Source organism: Myotis lucifugus, unplaced genomic scaffold (assembly GCF_000147115.1).
Source record: "Myotis lucifugus unplaced genomic scaffold, Myoluc2.0 scaffold_3, whole genome shotgun sequence".
NCBI classification, from domain to species: Eukaryota; Metazoa; Chordata; class Mammalia; order Chiroptera; family Vespertilionidae; genus Myotis; species Myotis lucifugus.
Window position 1 is genome coordinate 24,196,943 of NW_005871051.1, and position 22,798 is coordinate 24,219,740.

Genomic DNA, 22,798 nt, shown 5'->3' on the forward strand with positions numbered 1-22,798 from the left:
CTAACACACTCCCTAGATATAATATTCAGACATACTTACAAAAAAACAACAAAAAATAAAACAGATAAACACAAAACAGGAACCCCCTATTGGTAAGCTAACCACCAACACCACAAACAAACAACAAACAAAATCAACCCAAAACTGCCCTCCCCCTCTTGGACCTCTAACCGCCTTTACCTCAGCCCTGCCACCATGGCTTTGTCCAGAAGAACATCTGGAAAGGTTTCCTGGAAGGTTCTCCCAGTCTAAATTAGCATATTACTCTTTATTAGTATAGATATATTTGTCTGTAAATGTGGTTATGATTGCAGATATGAGTACGACCAGGTAAAATTTTATAGAATGGGCCTTTTATTACAGATGGTTTGCCATGTATGCATTTTTTCTAAAGAAGTAAAAATTACTTTAAAAATGTTTCAGGAAGACTTTGAGAAATTTACAGTATCTGCTTTTCTTCCAAGAAAGTTGTCACTTTTATGCCAGAGTGAGAATGATTTGTATGCTTTGTATGTCAGCAATGGGCCACTGTGACTGGGGGGCACTTAGTTTGACTTGAAAGTAATTACCTTGCTCACTGGCTGGGAGGGAGGGTGTGAGGCAGAGGAGATAAATACTCGGTTCTGGATTATTCATTGATTGCTGACTTTCTGGATTGATTGTGCAAGCCCCTCCTTTTATTGATGTCCACCTTCTATTGACAGACATCTACCCTGGGAGAGAAATGAGATGAAACTCTCTTTCTTTTCATTGTAAAAAGCATTTGAATTCCTAAGGTGTGATAAGGCCACCCAGCCATCCACAGTCAAGGTACACATTTTCATGGAGGATGTTCCCATTCTTGAATAAATTAAAACAATTTTTTTCTTTTAATTTAAACTTTCTTCTATAACTGTTTTCTTGTTACTTAAAAGCTAGTTTTTTTTTAAACTACTTCCAAAGCTTTTTAAGCTGTATATGTCCTTGGAATGAATTTATAAATAAGAATTGAGCTCGGCCGGTGTGACTCAGTGGTTTAGCATCGACCTATGAACCAGGAAGTCACAGTTTGATTCCAGGTCAGGCCGCATGCCCGGATTGTGGGCTTGATCCCCAGTACAGGGCGTGTAGGAGGCAGCCGATCAATGATTCTCTCTCATCATTGATGTTTCTATCTCTCTCCCTCTCCCTTCCTCTCTGAATCAGTAAGAATATATTTGAGAGAGAGAGAGAGAGAGAGAGAGAGAGAGAGAGAGAGAGAGAAGAGTATATATGTTTGTAAATAAGAAAACATGTATTTAATGCTCTTAGAAAGTCTTATTTTCTTTCATTAAAACTTGTGCAGTATAGGGAACTCCATAGATTCTCTTAATTTGAAGAAAGTTAGAGGGAAAGGTACTAATTCAGAGTTCCTTGGGAAAATGCGTCACTTATATATTTTTTTATGTTTATTTTTTTTAATCAAAAACTGAAATATTTTCTATTCAGAAAATATATTTGGATCTAAATATCTTCTATAATTTTAACTCTAAAATATCAATTTAAATATTTTAAAAATGGTTGGGATGTTTGTTTTTTTTAAATAAGTTAGGTTACTGGAGTTCTACATGTTACTGGATCACCTGGGGTAATTTTCTGATTGGAAAATTAAGAATTATAGTCAGAGGGGAGGACATGAGAATTTTTAAAGAACATATTCAATTTACTTTAGAAGCCGAACCTCTCTTATCATGTGACTTGTTTTGTATGTTTGTTAAACTATATTATCACATAAGCATTGCTGCTATTGGGACAAACAGTGACAGTTGATTCAGGTCATTTGAATGTCCACTGTCTGTTTTAATTTGTATGTTCGTTTTGACTCTGTCATATGCTCAAACTTCAGTGGAAGTCATGAGAACCTATTATTTTTGCCTGCTCCCTCCTTTACTTTGGAAATATTCTTTTTTTACTCAGAGGGACCTTAACTTTGATGTAAGGGATTGTTTCTGTTGCCAACTGTTTTCTTCCTTGCCAAGTAAGACAGTTGTTGTGAACTCTTCATGATGCCTTCCCCAGGATATTTGCAGATGTGGTTGGGAAAAGTCATTTCATCCCTGACCTTTGCATGTCAGGTGCTGGGGTGCCGGGGTGCCGCCTTGCCTGCGCCCCAGCTCTCCGATCCCTATGCGGCTCTCTCTCCCTCCGATCGCCATGGCGACCACCGGGACGCAGGCAGGGCAGCACCCCCGCAGCTCTGGCCTGCTGCATGGGTTTCTGATCACTGTTCTTCCGTCCTTCCCCTTTCGCCTCCCATCATTGTGCCTACATATGCAAATTAACCACCATCTTTGTTGGCAGTTAATTTGCATATTGCCCTAATTAACCAATGGGGAGTGTAGCGGAGGTACGGTTAATTACCCTTTTTGTCTTTTATTAGCTAGGATATCCTTCCCTACCCCAAGGTCATAGAGATGTACTCTGAAATTTCCTTCTAAAAGTTAAAAATTTTTTTTCATTTGAGTCTTTAGTCTGTTTGGTACTGATCCTTGGAAGGTATGAGTCAGAGAAGCTTTGCATTGTTTCCTCTGTGGATGACAAATGGACCAGAACCATTTACTGAACAATGTCTCCTTTCCCCGGGATGTGCAGTGCTGACCCTGTTCTATATAAGGTTTCCATATATGGCTGGTCTATTTCTAAGTTCTCCATGTTGTTCCATTAGTCTGTTTGTCCATCTCTACATCCACACCACAGTGTCTTCGTTATTATAGCTTTCCATAAGTCCTGAAATCTAGAATGGAACGTTCCCTCCCTGGTTATTTTATTTGGATCTGTTTTGGCTATTAAGGTCCTACTAAACTTCTATCTATATTTGAAATGATGCTTCTCACTCTTTGTGGCTCTTGGTCATCCCCAGTACATGCTGCTCTTGTCTTACTGCTAAAAGAACATTCTCAGCTCTCACTCTGGGGGCTCAGATGTCAGTCCATAGTGTGGGGTGAACATCCACAACTTGTAGGTTCCTGGTGAAAGTAGTTGAGAGGTTTCAGAATCTAAAACAACATTGCCCTTATGTGTTTGGAAACTATAAGCCCATTTAAAGGAAAACTCAAGACCCTTGCACTAGAAAGGGTTCTCAACTCATTCAGAATAGCCTTGCCATTCATAAACAAACTTGTTTTGGTCAGACTTTTTGTTTTGACATTTAGAGATTTGTAAACACCATAATTACTTCCTTTCATCCTGACCCAGCTGTCTTCCTCCAAAGAAAGTCAAGGTTTGCAGTGCTAGTCTCCGCCTGCTGTGCACATTAGGCTTGTGAAGGATGTCCTAAATAGCATAAACACACACTAGAATTAAACTACAAGAGATCTCATATGGTATAAGAGTACGGAGACCCAGATAGGGTCCTTAAACAGTCCAAGATCACCCAGTCTGAAAAACAACTCAAGTCTTCTTGCTGTCTGTGCCAAGGGTTAGCAAACTTGTTCTGAAGAGTCAGACAGCAAATACTTTAGGCTTTGTGGGTCAAGAGGCAATGTCTTCAACAATTTGAACAACCTTATTTCTGGAAAGGCTGGTTGTCTTTACATCTAAAGACAGACGTAAAACTATTCTTGCTCAAGAGCCAGATAAGAACAGGCGGTGGACCAGATTTGCCCTCTGCTTGTATTTCTGTCACTGCTCTAAACCACTCCTAAGAGATGTAAACTCTTGTTCCTGCCTTTTGTGTGATTAGAGGCTTGTGACTATAGAGTTACAGCCCAATGTCACAAAGATTCTGATTGCATTTTAGAAGCAACAACAGATGTTCCTAGACAGAAGCTGACTCCATGTCATATAGATAATTTGAGAGTCAATTCTGAAAATGGCTTAACTAAATTGGAGGCTAGTTCATTTTATTTTTTCACATAATGAGAAAAATCTATATGATTTAGGGAATTTTATGTACCAAATCACAAAATTAGGAATAGTAATTCAGGTGAAAATTTGTTATAATCTAGTAAAATACAGATTATATACACACTGGAAAAAAAGCAGGGTTATTAAAATATATATTTAATATAATTAATACTTTTTTCATCTAAAAATTAAATGGTATGTTGAGTTATTCATAGAGCATCTTTAAACTCAAGTATATTAAAGTTCTGAACATATCAGACATGCCATTAATATTTCCAATATTCTGTTAGAGAATTCTCCTATGATGGGATTTTATCATGTGTATCTTCTCTGATTTAGACATATGTTGTTTGTTTCTTGTACATTTTAAAGAAAGTGTCATATTTATGACAATTCAGCATCATAACCTTTTCTCTGTTTCTTGTTCTGAATCCAGATCACTATAGAGTGCATCCAGAATTGTGTCTTTTTTCATTTTGTATTTCTTAAACCAGAGCCTATAAAAACACTGTATAGCCCAATACTATCTCTGGGCATACAACTGGCTTTCCATTCTTCAAATACCTGTTCATTGTGAATTATAGGCACTGGCTGTGTAAGTAAAAAACATTTCAAAGATTTGTATGTGGAGAACTTGAGACTTACTGCTAAGTCCTTTGAATAATACCTGAAACGTGGTCACAGGTATTGTTAGCCCCCTTCTCATTTATTTAGTGCCCCATATTCTGAAGAGCCTTTTATAAACTCATAGGGCTTATAGTCTGGGTGTCTGCTTTAAGAACTTTCTTATCACATCCTTACCTAAGGACTACTCCACAAAAATGAAAAGTGTGCCTGAAAATATTTGTTTTTAGACCGATTCATTCTTGAATGTCTGAGGCTTATATTAGAATTTTTGTTGATTTAATTGGCTTAGAATGTAGGATTGAAATGAGAAACCAACATAAACCTAACTTAAAACTTAGACTTTTCTCAGCAATGAATTTTTATTTTTATTTTTTGTGGATATGTTAATAGCCTACCATTCCCTCATAATCATCACCATTTCCTTTTATTTAAAAAAAAATGAAAACTGTTGATTTTTCCTGATTATGAAGTAATGTGTGTGCAAAAAGTTTAAAACAATTTAAGGAAGTAAAAAGTCAAATATAAAAAGCACCATACACTCACTCTCAGACGTAATCATTTTTAACCATTCTGTGTATATAATTCCTGAATTTCTATGTATATACATGTATGTTTCATAAAAAAATATGACCACATTGTTCAGCAAGCTTTGTTCTTCCCTTAATGTCATATCTTCTCTCCCAGGTACAATGCCTGGCTGTATTGACATGCCATAATGTATGTAAGCAACCCCTTATGAAATCTTGTTTGTTTTACGGTCAGATTTATACTCCCTCATTTTTTCCTAGCATCATATGTAGAGGTATGTATTTCATGACCTTGGATTTCAATGGTAGATGTTTGTATTACTCTTGATATTAGCACTTTAATTATGAAAAAACAAATAAGAGGATGTTTATATGTGACAGCATGGATGAACCTTGAGGACATTATGTTAAGTGAAATAAGCCAGTCACAAAAGACAAACAATGAATGAGTCCAATTATATGGAACACCTAGAGTCATCCAATTCATAAAGACAGAAAAAATGGGGATTGTCAGGGGCTGAGAGGAGGTGAGAAGGAGAGTTATTTCATGGGTACAGAATTCCAATTTTGCAAGATGAAAATAATTTAATGCAAATGTACTTAACACTACTGAACTATACACTTAAAAATGGTAAAGATAGTGAATTTTATGTTATGTATATTTTACCATAACCAGAAGTTTTTTTTAAAATAAGAAGGTGTTTAAGATATGACTTTATATTTTATTGAAATATTTATTTACTATTTAACCCCCCCACCCCTTGCAATCTCAATAATCAAAATCCAGGACAATAATACAAAGCTCTTGAACTTATATAGTTGAGGCCTTCAGACCTTACTCAGAGTCTCTTTATTCTGAATTTACAAGCAATTCTACCAAACTCTAGTTACCTGATTTCTTAATCAATAGCGTATATGAAACAATTAGAAATGTGGGAAGAGGTACAGCCAGCTATGGGCAAGAAACCAACAATAGAAAGAAGGAAGGGCAGAATACTAATACCACAAAAAAAGCCTCCCTCAAAAGAAAGCATATTTAACAATTACAAGCATATACCATCCTGCAATCGAATGCTATCGATGCAAGTATCGCTATACAAGCAATAACATCACTCGACAAATATTTCTTAATCATCAGTATGTGCCAAGAATCCATTAGGGTGCAAACATATTGACAGTGACAGCAACGGTATTCAGAAATGGAGGATTATGTCCCTTACAACCTATTTACAAAGACCGAGGAGTGGATACTATAATGACAGATGAGCAAAGTTTGGGCACTTTTAGGCTTAAACTTCAGTTATCTGGAAATTGTACTTTGTAGAACATTTCATGTGTCCCCAACAGCCCTGGATCCAAATGAGACTCTTTTAATAAGTCTCATTTTGCTCCTTTTCTAAGCAGTTTGTAAGTTGTTCTTCATTAAATAGCAGGTGTGTGCATTCTGAATGCATATTTGCTATTTTTAAACATTTGCAATAGCTTGTCTTGATTTTAGCCACAATGCTTTCGTAGCTATACCCCTGTTTTATTTGGATGTTTGTGCCAATAACCAGTTGATAGATTTGGGCTTTAGAAAAAGCTGATATCAGACAGAAAAAAAAATGTTTGGGTATATCATCACTGTACGAGGGTTAACTTAGGGGTCTTTCTGCATTTTTCCAGGGAAGCTGTAAATAGTGAGAATTATCAATGTGTCATCTAACAGTTTGCCATGCGAAGATTCAGAAATGAAATTTGTGGTTTCAGCAACTGAATTCAATAGTAGAGGTAACTGTGCAAGAAAAATGTGTTCATATAGAGTCCTGAACACCATCTGATGAGACCTAAGCTTTTTTTTTTTTAGAGAAAATATTAAAATGTGGAGGCCTGAAAGTTAAATATCATTTTGGGCATTCCTGGCTTTGCTGGTTCCACCTTGCAGAATGTTTCTGCAAACAAGACCATGCTTGCTGGAGGGCCGAGGACACTATGAGCATTGCTGCGATATTCACACTCACCATTCAACTGCACAAGGGAACTCCCAGAGTTAGTGTCTTGAAATACCTGAACTTGACGGATTATCAACATTGTCTAATCACTTGTAGCACAGCCCATAACACTGCTGCTCTCATTAGCCCTGACTGCCAGTCTTATTAAAGGACTGTGACAGGTCTGCATATACACTGAGTGGCCAGATTATTATGATCACTTGACGTTTGTAGGCAAATTAGCTATAATTTCATGCTAAAGTTGCTAGAGGGCCAGACCATTATAAATAGGGAAGCAGGTTGTTTACCACGACAGTAGAAGTGATTTTTTCCTGAAGATATGGGTAAACAACATGATTTAACAGCCTTTGAACATAGAATATATGTTATTATGAGTGGCCAGGTTATTATGACCACCTGACGTTTGTAGGCAAATTAGCCGTACACTACATAGTATGGGATATGGAAGCTGAAGGCCTGTTTGAACACCTTTGCTGTCTGCAGTTACCAAGATAACACGTCTCCAATTCGCACAGGAACACAAGGATTGGACAGTCGAGCATTGGAAAAAAGTCATGTGGTCTGATGAATCACGTCTCCAGTTGTATCATGCAGATGGCAGAGTGAGAATTTGGCAGAAACAGCATGAAAGCATGCACCCCACATGCATGAGTACAACCCTTCAAGCTGGTGGGGGCAGTGTTATGGTTTGGGGCATGTTTTCCTGGCATGATTTGGGCCCTTTAATTCGTGTGGAACAACGTCTGAATAGCACAACATACCTAAGTATCGTTGCTGATCAAGTTCATCCTATCATGTTGATGGCGTATCCCAATGGAGATGGCTTCTTCCAACAAGACAATGTGCCATGCCACGGTGCTCGTATTGTGCAGGAGTGGTTTCAAGAACATGAGGGAGACTTTACCTTGCTTAGGTGGTCCCCACAATAACCAGATCTCAATCCAATTGAGCATTTGTGGGACTAAGTTAAAGGAGCCATCAGGGAGCTGGTTCCACAACCATCAAATCTCACAGAACTGGACAGTGCTATTCATCAGGCCTGGTGTCAGATTCCTCACATCACCTTTCAACATCTCGTGGAGTCAATGCCAAGAAGAATCGCCGCAGTACTGAAGGCAAAAGGTGGCCCAACGCAGTACTGATGGGGTGGTCATAATAATCTGGTCACTCAGTATATATAGTATATGTAATCATGTTGAATTCAAACTTTCCAGAATAGCTAAACCCCCTTTTATGGTTTCTAAAATGCAATCACAGATTTTAAAAAGATGTCATGACAGTGTAGTGATTGTGGGGGGTGGGGATGGAGGTAGAAGAGGGCTTAGAGAGGATAAATGGTGATGGAAAAATAAAATAATAAGTTGAAAATAAATAAAATCTATAGGATTACCAAAATAAAGAAGATATGAAAAACACTGCATTTTCTTAAATTAGAACATGATACTGATTACATCTCTGTCTTAAGAAACTAATTTAAATGTGCTTTTGTTGTTCTTTCTATAGCTTCCCTCCTAAACTAACAGTGAAGCAGGCTATCTACGTGCCCGCTCTGTGGATCCAAGCTGAACAATCAAACCCTATTTAGCAACGACTAAATAATATTTTCAATATTAAGAGAGAAGCAAAGCAAATATTAGGAAAGTGTGCAAATATAATCATCTCGGAGAGCTCCAAAAATGCTTAAAATTTAGACCTGAATTTCAATTGCTTTGCATTCTAAATTAGCATATTTTTGTCTACATATATTTTTTATTCTAAAATTAAGAATTTGTTCTAAATTAAGAATTAATAATAATTCCATTTCTCATATCCTTTTGTATTTTTACAAAACATATCACCATTGAGCAGGCTCATCTTCCCATCTAAGAAATAGCATAGGATGAAACCTCTGTCTTCTGACTCATTATTCCTCTTTCATCTTTGTCTTTTCAAAACACTTACTGTGCTGTCCAGCTCATGTGTCTGCTCTTATCTTAGTGTCATTCCCATTTATACTAATACACTCTGCCCGCTGGTGGGTTTTTCCTCCCACTGCTAATCCCAAGGACTCTGGTGAATTCACCCATGGCTTTCTCGTTTGTCTACTCCTAAAATTTTGTTTACTTGGTATTAGTCACCTGCATGAGAAGAACAATTCAGTCAATCATCAAAATGTCTAAAGTATCCAAATGTTTGTTTTTCCAGAGACATAGCTTACATTTTCCTATTTATTCTTGTATGATGTCTCACTCCAGCTGTCATCATTGTATGTATATGCTTATCTCTCTGTAATCTGTTTTCAGTGTCATGAAGCATTGCATGGTACTTGGCATTTGCCCAGTTTCAGTGTTAACCTTTTGCTGCTTCAATAACAATCATATGTCTTACATCATTGTGTAAATTACACCTACCACCAACTTTATGCATGTAGTACCATGTAATCTATCTTTTCATATGCGTGGCATTTACTGAGCATCTCCTTTTTATAATTGTAGCCCCAGTGCTATCTGGGAATACCCTGTCCTTTGTGGTTTAAAATGACTTGAAATTCTTTGAGTGCCATCTCAAATCCATGGGAAATCCAAATTCTGCTGATGATTTATGTAGCTTCCCTGGAGTATTTCTTTCTGATTTCCTGTACTTGCTGAAGACTGAATCTCACCAACATTTCAGTTTCCACAGGATTCGTCCCTGCCTGGACCAGAGCAGGACAGAGTGCAGCTTGTTCAGTTTCCCCAGAATAAGGCAGCTTTTTTTTCTTCAATATTTTTATTGACTTTTAGAGAGAAAGGAAGAGAGAAGGAGAGAGAGAGAAACATCCATGTGGGAGCATTACATCGATGGGCTGCCACTTTCCATGCCCCCTACCAGGGATCAAGCCTGCAACCAGGGCATGTGCCCTGACAGGGCATCTAACTAGCAACCTTTTGGTGAACAGATGATGCCCAACAAACTGAGCGACACCGGCCAGGGCCAGAATAAGGCAGTTTTATAGAACAAATTTAACTGAAGATTGAGAGACAACACTAAAGACTTGCACTGTATTTGTAATGTGCTTTTTCCTACCCTGGGTGATAAATGCAGGGGTATATGTTCTATTACTCTTTATACCTTTCCATGTATATGGACCCCTCCACCCCTGAAGGCCCATTAAGTCATGTGACACACCTATGGGAACAGTTTCCACCTGGGAGAACTGCTCCCCTTCCCCCCACTCCACGAGCTGTCCTTTGTCAGGTCTTGGAGAAAATTGCATGTCAACAAATAATTACAATGCAATTGGATATGTTGTAAGAGCACTTAGCACAAAACAGATGAGAAAGCAACTAACTACTTGTGGGATTAGAAAAGTGGTCTTCCAGAAAGAGGTAACCTTTGAACTGCTCCAAGAGGGGCAGGACTTAGACAAGCTGAGCAAGGGGAATGAGCAGTGGGCATTCAGGCCAGAGAAGGGCCGCATGGAAAAGCACAGGAATGTGAAAGAGCGCTTGGGGTGACCAGTGGCCTCTGAGGCGGGGTCAGTAGTGAGGACCAGAATACAGAAAGCCTCTTACACCACGCTGATGAGTTTAGACTTGACACTGCTGGCCATAGGGAATGAAGAAATGATTTTAATCAGAGAAGGGGCATAATGGGGACTTTACTTGGGGTTGATAATTAATCCCAGCTATCCTCTATTTTTAATAGTAAATTGTTTTTTTATTTCACAAATTGTAAATTGTGTTTTTTCTCTTCTGTATTTATTCTCACTGTACCACAGAAGTTAGGACAATAGTTTTCTAGAGGAGTCTTAGTTCCTGATTAATGCTTGATATGCAAAGGAGATTCTCAATCTTCTTTTCAAATGCAGGTTCTAGGTCCTCAGAGCTACTCCCTGGACATGGGCTCCTGGAAAAAGTAAGATCACTAGGGGCTTCTTGTAATTCATGGATACTAAATATTGAGAACCTCTATTTCTATTAGAATGCCATGAAACTAAAGAGGGAGATGTTACTTAATTACAATCTGATTTGAACTGGTGTCATCAAAGAAGTGTGTTAATCCTAACAAATGCAGCAAAAACATCCCAAACATTTCTATCATACATTTGAAAAAGCAAATTCAGGGTATCAGATTGCCTTCTTATTCTTTAGAGTTATATTAGTGATTTACTGGCTTATGTCCAGTCCCAATCAGCATGAACTGGACAGCACCTACGGTCCTCTCCTTCTAAGGGAGAAGATAGTTTCATAGTGGTGACCAACCCCAGCCAGGAATTGTGTCATAGCCCAATTCAGCCACAAATATTATTCTCCTCTAAAGTGATCGCCCCTGAGACAAAGCTCCCAGACTTATCGGGCCCTGGTTCTCCAATCTGCCAAAGCTCTGTGCAGGAGAGCTAACATGCAGCGAGGCTCCGCTTTTACATCTGCACAGTCTCACCAAGCTGTAGGCAGCTCATCTGCCCAAGGGCAAATGAGAAGTTTTGGGCTCCTCATAAAATCTGGACCCACCTCAGAATCAGTATAAGACAGATGAACCCTAAGGCCTCTTGCAGTCTTCATGTTCTCTGAGTTACGACATCAGAAGAGTGCATAGCAAGTGAGAGGTCAGGCAACCTCTGGGCTTTACCTTGGTCTGCAAAGAATTGTCAGCGTAAGGTTTTTCTCATCAACTGCCTGAATCTTTTCTTTAAAATTTTCCTATGTTTATTCTCACGGCACTTTTTTCTACCAGGAAGTCCACAGGAAATTGGTAGTTTTCCAAATTGGAGGAAAGCGTCACTTCAGATGAACTTGAGAAAATAATAGATTGTAGGACTTTAAATGTAAAATAAGAGGAAATTTTCTGCTTCTTTTTTGTTGAACTTTCTTTTTTGTTGTTCTAAATGAACTTTATTTTTTCTTGTTCATTTTTAGTGAAGTAAAGTAGACAGATAGTAATAAAAATAAAAATAAATACTATAAAATACTAAAAGTAATGATAAAATACATGCACCATTAAAGACTTAGAACAAAAACAAAGTTCCTCTCCTGGCTGCATTCTCCCAACTTCCTCTCCACAGAGGCAACCACTTTCAACTCCTGTAGCTGTTTCTTCCATTATTGACCTCTATATTTCTGAAAAAACAAAAAAAACAGGCTTATAAAGCTATTTCCCAATTTCCCAATTTAGTATTATTGACTGACTTGCCTTCTGATAGCTGAGGACTTTTCCATGATCCACTGCCCTCCTTTTTCTCAAACCTTTCCAACATGCTCATATCCTAACTTTTGTTAAATCATTAGTGTGTGTTTATGAAAATTTGTTCACTGCTCAGCCACTACTTCTTTTTTTTTCATTTTTTTTTATTTCTTAAAGTATTACAAAGAGTATTACACATGTCTCCTTTTTTCTCCCCCTTGACATTCCCCCGGCTTCCCCCACCCCCCAGTGTCTTGTGTCCATCAGTTATTCTCATATGCATGCATATAAGTCTTTCGGTTGATCTCCTACTCCCCCCAACCCTCCCCAGGGTTCCCACAGTAGTTTGACATTCTGCTCAATGCTGCTCTGCCTCTGTATCCATTTTTGTTCATCAGTCTATAATGTTTCTTATTATCCATAAATGAGTGAGTTCATGTGATATTTTTCTCAGCTTCTCAGGGGCCGTCTCAGTCTCACAGGGGCCATCTCAGTCTCACAGGGGCCGTCCCCACCTCACAGGGGCCGTTTCAGCCTCACAGGGGCTGTCCCAGCCTCACGGGGGCCATTTCAACCTCACTGGGGCCGTTTCGACCCCACCAGGGCCGTCTTGACCTCACTGGGGCCGTCTCAACCTCAACAGGGCCGTCTCAGCCTCACCGGGGCTGCAGCCACTACTTCTTATGTTTGTAGAGTTTCCCAGACAAACTTCTGTTTTTCCGGAAGTTTTAAATTTTCTACTGTCACACCCATCAGACTATTTTCTTGTTTTCTTGGTGTCCTGGGGCGGCCCCCACACCGTGGCTCCAATCAGAGTCAGCTGTATCAGTCCTCCTGAGACAGACTTCCCGAGTTAGAGTCTCTCCTGGACACCATGTCCTTCCCTTTCTTGGCCAATTCCCCTTTTGGTGGAGCACATCCTCCAGTGGTTTTCTATGAATGGGTGCCTGTAAGGTAATATCTTTGATTCATTACATATCTGAAAATGTCTGTGTTTCCTCAAACACTGGATCAGTTGGTGCATAAAGTCTGAGTTGAAGATCCATTTCCCTTAGAATTCTAAAGGCCTCCTGCCATATCTCCCTGTGGTATTATTACACTTGACACATCCAAGGCCATGTTGATTACACTACTTTTATATGTGACACTACTTTGTTACTTACTTCTAGGATCTTTGTCTCCAGGGTTCTGGAATGTTGTGATAACGTGCCCCAGGTGCCTGCACTTATGAGAGGATGACATTTAGTGGACTCTGTTCATCTGAACATTTGACATTTTTACTTTCAAAAATGTTTTCATTTATTATTTCTTTGATAATTTTATCCTTTCTTCTCTCTCTCTGTTGTTTTTCAGAAACTCCTGTTGGTCAGACACTGGGCATCCTGGACTGATCCCTAAACCTTCTTAGCTTTTTTTCCTGATTGTTTATCTCTTTTCCTTTTGTTTTATTTTCTGGGAAAATCTCCTGAATTTCTCTTTCATCATTTTCATCAAATTTTTAATTTTAGGTAGACCCCTGTATTATTTATTACTGCCTAAAAAATTGTCCCAAAATTTTGCAGTTGAAAGCAGCAAACACTTACTAGTATTACCTCATACATTTTCTGAGGGTCAGGGATCTGGGAGCAGCTTAGCTGGGTGGTGCTGTCTCAAGGTCTCTCAAGGGGCTGCAGTCAAGCTGAAGGTTGGGGCAGTGGTCACCTAAGGCTTGATAGGGTTGGAAGGTTAACTTGCAAGATAGCTCATTTGCAGGACTGTTATCAGGGGGCTCAACTCCTCAAGACTTTGGCCTCTTCACAAGGCCTTGACTTGACATGCAGTTAGCTTCCTCAGAACAAGTAATCCAAGAGAGAAAACGGACATCACAATGTCTTTTTATGACTTAGTCTCAGAAGTGACATAGCATCACGAATGCCCTATTCTATTGGTCATACAGACCAACCCTGATCCAGTGTGGGAGGAGACTATACAAAGGCATGGACCCCAAAACAAGGGATTATGGGGAGCACCTCAGAGGCTGACTACCACAGCTCTGTATTTCAACTTTGGTTGTTTCCTTTCTCTTCCTCCTTTGCCTGTGCCCCCCTTTTTGGAGCTGCCTCAGTTGGGACTCTTCCATGACCCCAATCCAAATATAGTTGACCCTTGAACAACATGAGTTTAACTGCACAGGTCCATTTATACATGGATTTTTTTTCAATAAATACTGTAAATATATTTTCTCTTCTTTATAATGTTCTTAATGACATTTTCTTTTTTAAATGTTTTATTGATTAAGTTATTACATGTGTCCTTATCCCCATGTTACCCCCCATCCCCCCCAATCATGCCCTCACCCCCTGTTGTCTGTGTCCATTGGTTAGACCTATATGCTTGCATATAAGTCCTTTGGTTGATCTCTCCCCTTTACCCCCACCCTCCCCTACCTTCCCTCTGAGGTTTGACGGTCTGATCGATGCTTCTCTGTCTCTGGATCTATTTTTGTTCATCAGTTTATGTTGTTCATTATATTCCATAAATGAGTGAGATCATGTGATATTTATCTTTCTCTGACTGGCTTATTTCACTTAGCATAATGTTCTCCAGTTCCATCCATGCTGTTGCAAATGGTAAGAACTCCTTCTTTTTTACCACAGTATAGTATTCTATTGTGTAGATGTACCACAGTTTTTTAATCTACTGATGGGCACTTAGGCTGTTTCCAAATCTTAGCTATGGTGAATTGTGCTGCTATGAACATAGGGATGCATATATCCTTTCTAATTGGTGTTTCTTTAATGATATTTTCTTTAGCTTAATTTATTGTGAGAATACAGTATGTTATACATACAACATACAAAATATATGTTGTTGTTGTTTTTTAAATATATTTTATTGATTTTTTACAAAGAGGAAGGGAGAGGGATAGAGAGTTGGAAACATCAATGAGAGAGAAGCATCGATCAGCTGCCTCCTGCACACCCCCTACTGGGGATGTGCCTGCAACCAAGGTACATGCCCTTGAACAGAATGGAACCTGGGACTCTTCAGTCCCCAGCCCGCCGCTCTATACAGTGAGCCAAACCGGCTAGGGCTACAAAATATATGTTAATTGACTTCTATGTTATCAGTATGGCTTTTGCTTAGCAGAAGACCATTAGTAGTTAAGTTTGGGGGGAGTCAAAAGTTATATGCAGATTTCTGATTGCACAGGGGTCAGTGCCCCTAACACCTGCATTAAAGGTCAACTATAGTATTAAATGGTGTCTCTTGGCTCCTGCTCCCCATTTTGTACAGTAACCAAACTCCAGGTATCACAGTAGGCTGCCAGACTTAGACCAGCTTCTCAGGCATCAGCCCTCCCACTGCTTTCTGTTGCCATTGCATTTTGCTCCCCAGAAACACTTATCTTGTTTTTGAATCTATTTATTTTCTATTTTCTCTTTTTATATCTTACTTTTATTGGAACAAAGAAAATGTGCCAAAGCAATAACAAAGCTTCCAATCGCCATCCATCTTCCAAAAGTTAATTGGCACTTTTTATCTATTTTAGTCTTCTCACCTGTTTTCCTTATCTTTGGGTTGATACATTTTTTATTCTTTATTTTTTATCCATCATCTTATTCTGGTTTTCAAAAGGAACAGACACAAATAAAGGTATTTAATCAACTCTCTTTCTAGCTTAACTCTTCCATACATAAGTGAGCCTGTTTCTTCTGCTTAGCATGCAGAATAATATGGCTACTCAAGCAGTGTCCATATTTTCAAATCATGTGACATCAGAGTCTTTTCTAGAATCTAAATAAGATTTCCATTTGAAAAGGTGGTCTTGTCTTATGGGTGATGCTCAGTCAGTGCTCCGAAAATGTTAACTATCGCTATCATTTTGGTACTGATCAGGGCAAGAAATAAACAACTAACAGCCCCACTAACTTTGGCTGATTATAGACTTAAATATCACTCACTGCATTATGAAAGATGTGTAAAACTCCCTGAACGTATTGTTCATTCCCAAATGTAACAGGGACCTCTGAGTCAGCGCCAATGATCTGTATGCTTGCTGTCATCCAGAAAATCACAAATAGGCAGCTGGGTTAGATGTCTAGACTGGGGGGTGTTTCTCTGGACAGCAGTTGAAAGATAGGAAGTGGCAGTTGCAGAGAGATTTCTGTGATATCCAAGTATGGGGACAGGGGCTCAGGATGGGGAAGAAGGGGGCCACTGAAAAAGCAGCACAAGGATGGCACCCCTCTTTACTGGAGGGCGTGTTGTCAAGGCTCAGGGGCAATTATTTAAGGCAGATATGGGTGGAAGGGCAAAGAACAGCCCATGGACTCTGTCTGGCACAGCTGCCCGCACATGGTTGATGCTTTTCACACACAAAAACTTTTGCCTCTGGCTATTGGCTGGGCAGAGGGTCAATAAATATATTGCAAAATCAACAGGCCTGCTAAGTAGAGTGTGAACCAACTTTGAATGTTGCCAACTTCCCCTTATGCTAACCCAGGCTGGGCTGGGCTGGGCTGGGCTGGGCTGGGCGTGGGGGAGGAGAGATTGAACAGAGGGCAGCAGAATGCGTGTAAACTAGTCACGGGCTGTTCTGAGAGTAGAAAGAGGGAATATCTGAAATTATTCAAAAATTAGTTTCTGGCCTATTTATAAACAAACAAACAAACAAACGTGTGTGCATAATTAGATCCTTTATTCGTTTTAGGAATAAAAAGATAATTTTTTACTGCCTGCCAGACACAGCTCCTACCTGCAGTCTAGTAAACATAATAAACCTCAACTCATGAGCATTTAAAAATAGCAATATTAAGTTAATAAGTTAGTAAAAGCCCACACTGTTGGTAGCCCACAGAAACAGCTGTGGGGGAGGAAAGAGTTTTCCTCGATCCTCTTAGGGTCCCTGGCTGACCTGAAAATTAAAGCGACAGTCAGATTAACAGGAGAAAAGCACACACATTTTTTAATTAAATTTTTGCATGTGTGTGGGAGCCTTCACAAGAGAATGAAGACACTAAGAAGTGACCAGAGCAGGGAGCTTTGAGATCTTTTGGACAGAGAAACAATAAATTTGTAAAGAAGTGACAAGACAGTAAAGATGTAATTAGGAAGAGAAGGGTGAGTTTACCAAGGTTTATTGGCAGATCCCGATGGTGCCATCTCTGGGCTGAGTCTGTTCCAGTACACATCTTATGTACTTGTCTAAGTACTTTAACAGTGTTAACCCATTTGACCCCATTTCACAGATGCAGAAACTGAGGCACTAGAGATCACATAGAGTCACACAGGTGACTTGGCAGAGCTGGGATTCAGGCCCAGGATGTCTCCTCTTAACCCCTCTGCCATATGGACCTGCAGGCAATATATGGGCCTTCATGAGCACAACAGGAATTGAGACAAAGAGAAAAGTGCAAGAGACAACTGACCAGCATTTCTGGAATTGCCTGCTGCCTTTGTAAAATATATTTGATTGGCACTTTTCATTTATAAACATCACGCACTGTTGGAGTCTCAATCCAATATTATATTAAGCAAACAAAGTGTGTGTGTGCTCATATACACATAATATTTACTTAATTGACTAATATATTTAATCTATTCTAAGAGTACTATTAATGTCTGTAGTTAACGCAGTTGTAGTTGAACCAAAATACTTCTCAGTTTGCTTACCATTGGTCTTAGAATGAAGACCAGCTCTCTGGCACTAGCCAACCCCCTTCAGGAGGAAATTCTGGGAAGACCACGGCTAGTTCCGCCTGACAGAAGGAAGGGTTGCACAGTAGCATGTCTGTCCTTTGGCATAGGATATTGCAGCAGAACAAGAGAGAAGGGTAGTCTCCATTGACTATTATACTCAGTGCAGGGCACTGGCTCTGCAGAGCCTTATGGCAGCACCTCAAGTCCTTTTCACAAAAAAACACCTTGAGACAGAGCTTAGCATCTTCTTTTACAGATGAGGTAGCTTGGAAGGATTAAGTAATTTGTCCAAAGCTCTAGTACAGTGATGGCGAACCTATGACACGCGTATCAAAGGTGACACGCGAACTCATTTTTTTGGTTGATTTTTCTTTGTTAAATGGCATTTAAATATATAAAATAAATATCAAAAATATAAATCTTTGTTTTACTATGGTTGCAAATATCAAAAAATTTCTATATGTGACACAGCACCAGAGTTAAGTTAGGGTTTTTCAAAATGCTGACACGCCGAGCTCAAAAGGTAGGTAGCTGGAAACCTGGGGATAGCTCCTTTGTAGACTTGACCTACATGAGCACACAAACAATTTATTTGCTTAATAAAATATTGGTTTGAGACCCCAGTGGTACATGATGCTTTTAAATGAAAAACCTGTGATTTCTGGAATTTCAAAACCTCTTAAAATTCTCCACTATCAATGTTTATTTTGCATTCAAAGTAAGGTTATTGTCATAAAAAATGAATGTGACTGTTAAAAGAATGAGTTTCACAAGTTTAACTGTTAAATATGCAAAAGTGCTAAAACATCACCATAACCTTGGTCACTTCCTGATGTGTTAATGGTTAGCACATAAGAACATTATTACGAGCTTTCAGTTCAAGACAAATGATTTCTTCGTGATGGAAACTAAAAGGTATTTTATTGTTTGAAGAGGAAAAATAATAAAAATATTGCTTAAGAAATATCCATTAGTTATGCCTTCTTAGTATTGGCATTTGGCCAGACTGGTTTTTAATGGATTTAGCAATTAAATAGTAATTAATGGGTTTTAGCTCATTAATATATTCATAGCACTTCACAAATGGGCCCAAAAACGTGAATTAAAATTAATGAAAATAAAAATATGGTCACTGTGCCCTGGCTGGTTAGAGTGTTATTACTTACTCTGAAAGTCATGGTTAGAGTGTTGTTACTTACTCTGAAAATCACGGGTCTCTATTCCTGATCAGGGGGCACATCAGGATTCAGGTTCGATGCCCTGTTAGGGATTGTGCAGGAAGCAACTGACTAAAGTTTCTCACATCAATGTCTCTTTCTCTTTCTCCCTCTCTGTTCCTCTCTCTCTAAAATCAATAAAAAGTATATATCCAGGTGAGGATTATATATATAGCTGCTGTATCTTTTGGCTAAGCAATCTATGAACCAGGAGGTCACTGTTTGATTCCTGGTCGGGGCACATGCCCAGATTATGGGCTCGATCCCTAGTGTGGGGTGTGCAGGAGGCAGTTGATCAATGACTCTCTCTCTCCACATTGATGTTTCTATCTCTATATCCCTTTCCCTTCCTCTCTGGTAAAAAAAATACCAACTATCCAAACCTTGGGGAAAATACAGACTTTTCTTTTCAATCAGTTGCTCTCTATTCATATAGATTATGATGTACTAGTATGAAAATGTGGTGAGGATACATGAAGAATGTCTGAAATTGCTATGTACTCCCTCTTTTGAATGACAGCATAGTCTACTGCCCTATATTCAGGAAATATGTTCAATTAAAGATTTTTTGTTTGCATATTTTTATTTTGATTGCACAACTTTGGGACTTTGGGACTACCTGAGGCAATTTTTTAAAAATTTTCTTCCCAGTCAGCACATCTCCTACCCTTGCCCAGCCTCTGCTGTCAGTTAATTTTTTTTGAGGGGTTGGGGGCAGTGTAAGGGAAGAGAACACATTTTAAGTTAATATTAACCCAAAAAAGAAAGATAAATATGTAACCATAGAATGTGTATCAAAACAAATTTTAAATCCACTAGATGAAATTATCTCTCTTTGGTTCCTCTGCTGGCCTTCATCAGAATTGGCATGTGCATACGTGTGAAAGCTGGGGTTGTGTGTCAAAGTGACTAGTTAGGGAGGTAAAAGCTGCTAAACTCACAGTTCAGTTTTTGTTTTTTAATAAGAACACTTTGATATTAGCATTAGTGAATTAGTTTGTTTTTCTCTTTAAAGACACATCATGGGTATTGATCATCTTTTCTCCGTCTTGAATTATTTCAAGAAAAGAAAACCTTAGAATCAACCTCAGAAGATGCCACCAATTAATATACCCAAATACATACATGTACATTATGCTGAACTTACAACACTTGCCAATATCAGACCACGTTCTACCTACAACAATGGCAATTTCATATGGTTCCACTATATATTGTTAAAAAAAAAAAAAGGACAGTTGGCTTTTTTCCATGAATAAATTTCTTAAAATTCTTAAATACCATGAGAATGATGTATATTCACCTGACAGTTCTTCCATATGCAACAGCTTCACCCTTACCTACTCTATTTCTATTGATACATGGCCACAGCATCTCATCACTTCTAACAATCAGTGTTCAACGATCTAAGAATAGAAAACTATGTTTGCTTTTACCCAGTCAGTTGGGACTTACTAAGCTGTTTTCACCCAAAACCCTTTCTCTTTCCCTCTTCCTAGGGCTGTGTCTGCACCGACAAAGGCCAGTGCTTCTGCAGTGGGACCAAAGGGGAGAAGGTAAAAGTAAAACCTTAATTTGGCTTCTTTTCTCTTTGGAGCTCATCCTGGAGCTCACACTCTTCTTTCATTAAGGGCAGGAAGATCAGCAGTATGTTCTCCCATTCCCCAAATCCGATGTTAATAAAGTAATTGTATGTAAAAGTTAACCTGAAAAAAAAGGGGGGGGGGGGAGGGCCTTAGAGGAGCTTCAGACAACTTGTGTAAATACAGGCAGTGATTTTTAACTCTCTTGGCCTGTCAAGGAGAAAGGCAAGTTAGAGGAAAGGAAAGTTGATGTATACCCTATTTACAATTTTGCTAACCACGAGAGAACAACTGGAAATAACTTAATTCACTCACTTAGACACAAACTAAACATTGAAGCGCTCAAATTTTAAGTCCTTCGGCGTTGATGCAGGCCCGCCCCCTGGTGGAAGGATCCTGTAGCAGCGCTCTACTTGAGGCAAACATTTAGCAGAGGGAAGTGGCTCCATTGCAGAATTCAAAGGGTCTGGGGGAGGAGGGAATGCGGTGAAATCTCATTAATTCGCTCCATTAACTTGCAATCTGTGATAAAGACAGAGGCAGAACTAAATTTGTGTCTTTGTTCACAAAACCCTTCCCTCAGATGCACTAATGATTTACTTAACAATATTGAAAGGTGACTGCTTAAAGTATTTTGAAAAGAATATATTTTAAGCTCTCTAGATAAAATAATTTACATATAATTTATATGATCACTATAATAGCTATTATTATATTTATTTTAAATTATTTTAAAATTCATGTGTAGTTGATTTAGGATTTTTTCCCAGAAGCTATTATACTCAGATTCATGATGGAAACTATGATTCATTCTCACATTCTAGAAGCAGTATTGAATCCCTACTGTGTTCAAGATGCTATTCTAGGATGTGTGAAGGAACTTGAGTATTGAGAGGAGTCTAGCAAATTCTTTTATTTCTCTTTTTATTGGGTGTATGCTCTCTCTCTCTCTCAGTCTCTCACTCTCTCTTTAAAAATATAATTTGCCAATTGTGTAACTAAATTGACCGAATTAACTGGTGGCCTTCACTGTTAAAGAGTAAGTCCAGGATCCACTTCCATGGGAAGATTCTTTGTTGGCAGAGAACCACGTAACACATTGGGCCTAAATTACTTACACTCACTCATTACTAGGGGCTTTCCCATATCATCTGACACTTTCTAAAAAAAAAAACTATTTCGCTCACACTGATACTTATGCCACCCTTGACATATCTCTTGCACAAATATCATATTGAATTACGAATTCCTCTGTAATCAAGAAAGAACTAAGACCCACTGCCTGCATGTTGTTCTTTGCAAGCTACAGAGCAGTTATGTACACTCCCAACAGCATTCCTGCGCCTTGTCCTCACTCTCTCCATCTCTCAACAAACACACTACTGACCTCAATCTTTCTAACTGGGTTTCCCCTTCATTCTGGATTTTTTTTTTCTTTCTCTCCCTGTTCAGTTACCTCTGCCATTTGGGCTAAAGTTCTTACAGATCAAGGGCCAGCACTTCCAAGCCTATAGACAATGCCAATAGCGGGCAGCATTTCAGTTACTGATCCACTCACTGCTGAGGGCTGATTTTTGTTTACATCTAAGGGGGGAAATATGCAAAAACGTTATCAAGTCATAAAGGGGGAAAAACAATGGTTAAGGCTGTGTATGTTGTTGAAGAGTTTCTGTTCTGTGTGTTTCTCCTCTTGTTTTCATTTTAATAGGGAGAGAAAGGTCTTCCCGGACCCCCTGGTTCTCCTGGCCTGAAGGGATTCCCAGGTCCTGAAGGCTCACCTGGACCACAGGGACCCAAGGTACATCAGCCTGCAAGGTTGAGGAATACTCAGCCCACCCACCTTCTTTATGCCTACCCTCTGGGCTCCTGAGAACATGGAGAGAATTCCACATCTTAGCCGATGGCAAATTCCTGCTTACCCTCACAACTGCATCCTCGCCGAAGACCATCGCAAATGATCATTATTATCTTCAAATCCCCTACTCAACTTCCTCCTCCCAATCTACACAGCTTCTGCGTCTGCATCAGTTTCTACTTTCTTCTCTTCTACATGGAGAGATGAGTTCTTTTCACCTTCCATTCAGGACCAACCCCCGCCCCCTCCCACACACACACACACACTGTACCCTGCTCACTGGAATTACAAGTATAACCTTATTCCAAGA

The 22,798-nt window shown here is 39.1% G+C and overlaps 1 protein-coding gene across 1 annotated transcript in view; it reads left to right on the forward strand.

Annotated features, from left to right (window-relative positions):
* Positions 1 to 22,798, forward strand: part of COL4A3 (collagen type IV alpha 3 chain) — a 120,528-nt gene that overhangs the window by 36,219 nt on the left and 61,511 nt on the right. Inside the window, exons 2-3 of the mRNA XM_023759123.1 lie at positions 20,550 to 20,606; positions 22,342 to 22,431. Coding sequence (XP_023614891.1) covers positions 20,550 to 20,606; positions 22,342 to 22,431 — 147 coding nt within the window. The remainder of the gene's footprint in view (positions 1 to 20,549; positions 20,607 to 22,341; positions 22,432 to 22,798) is intronic.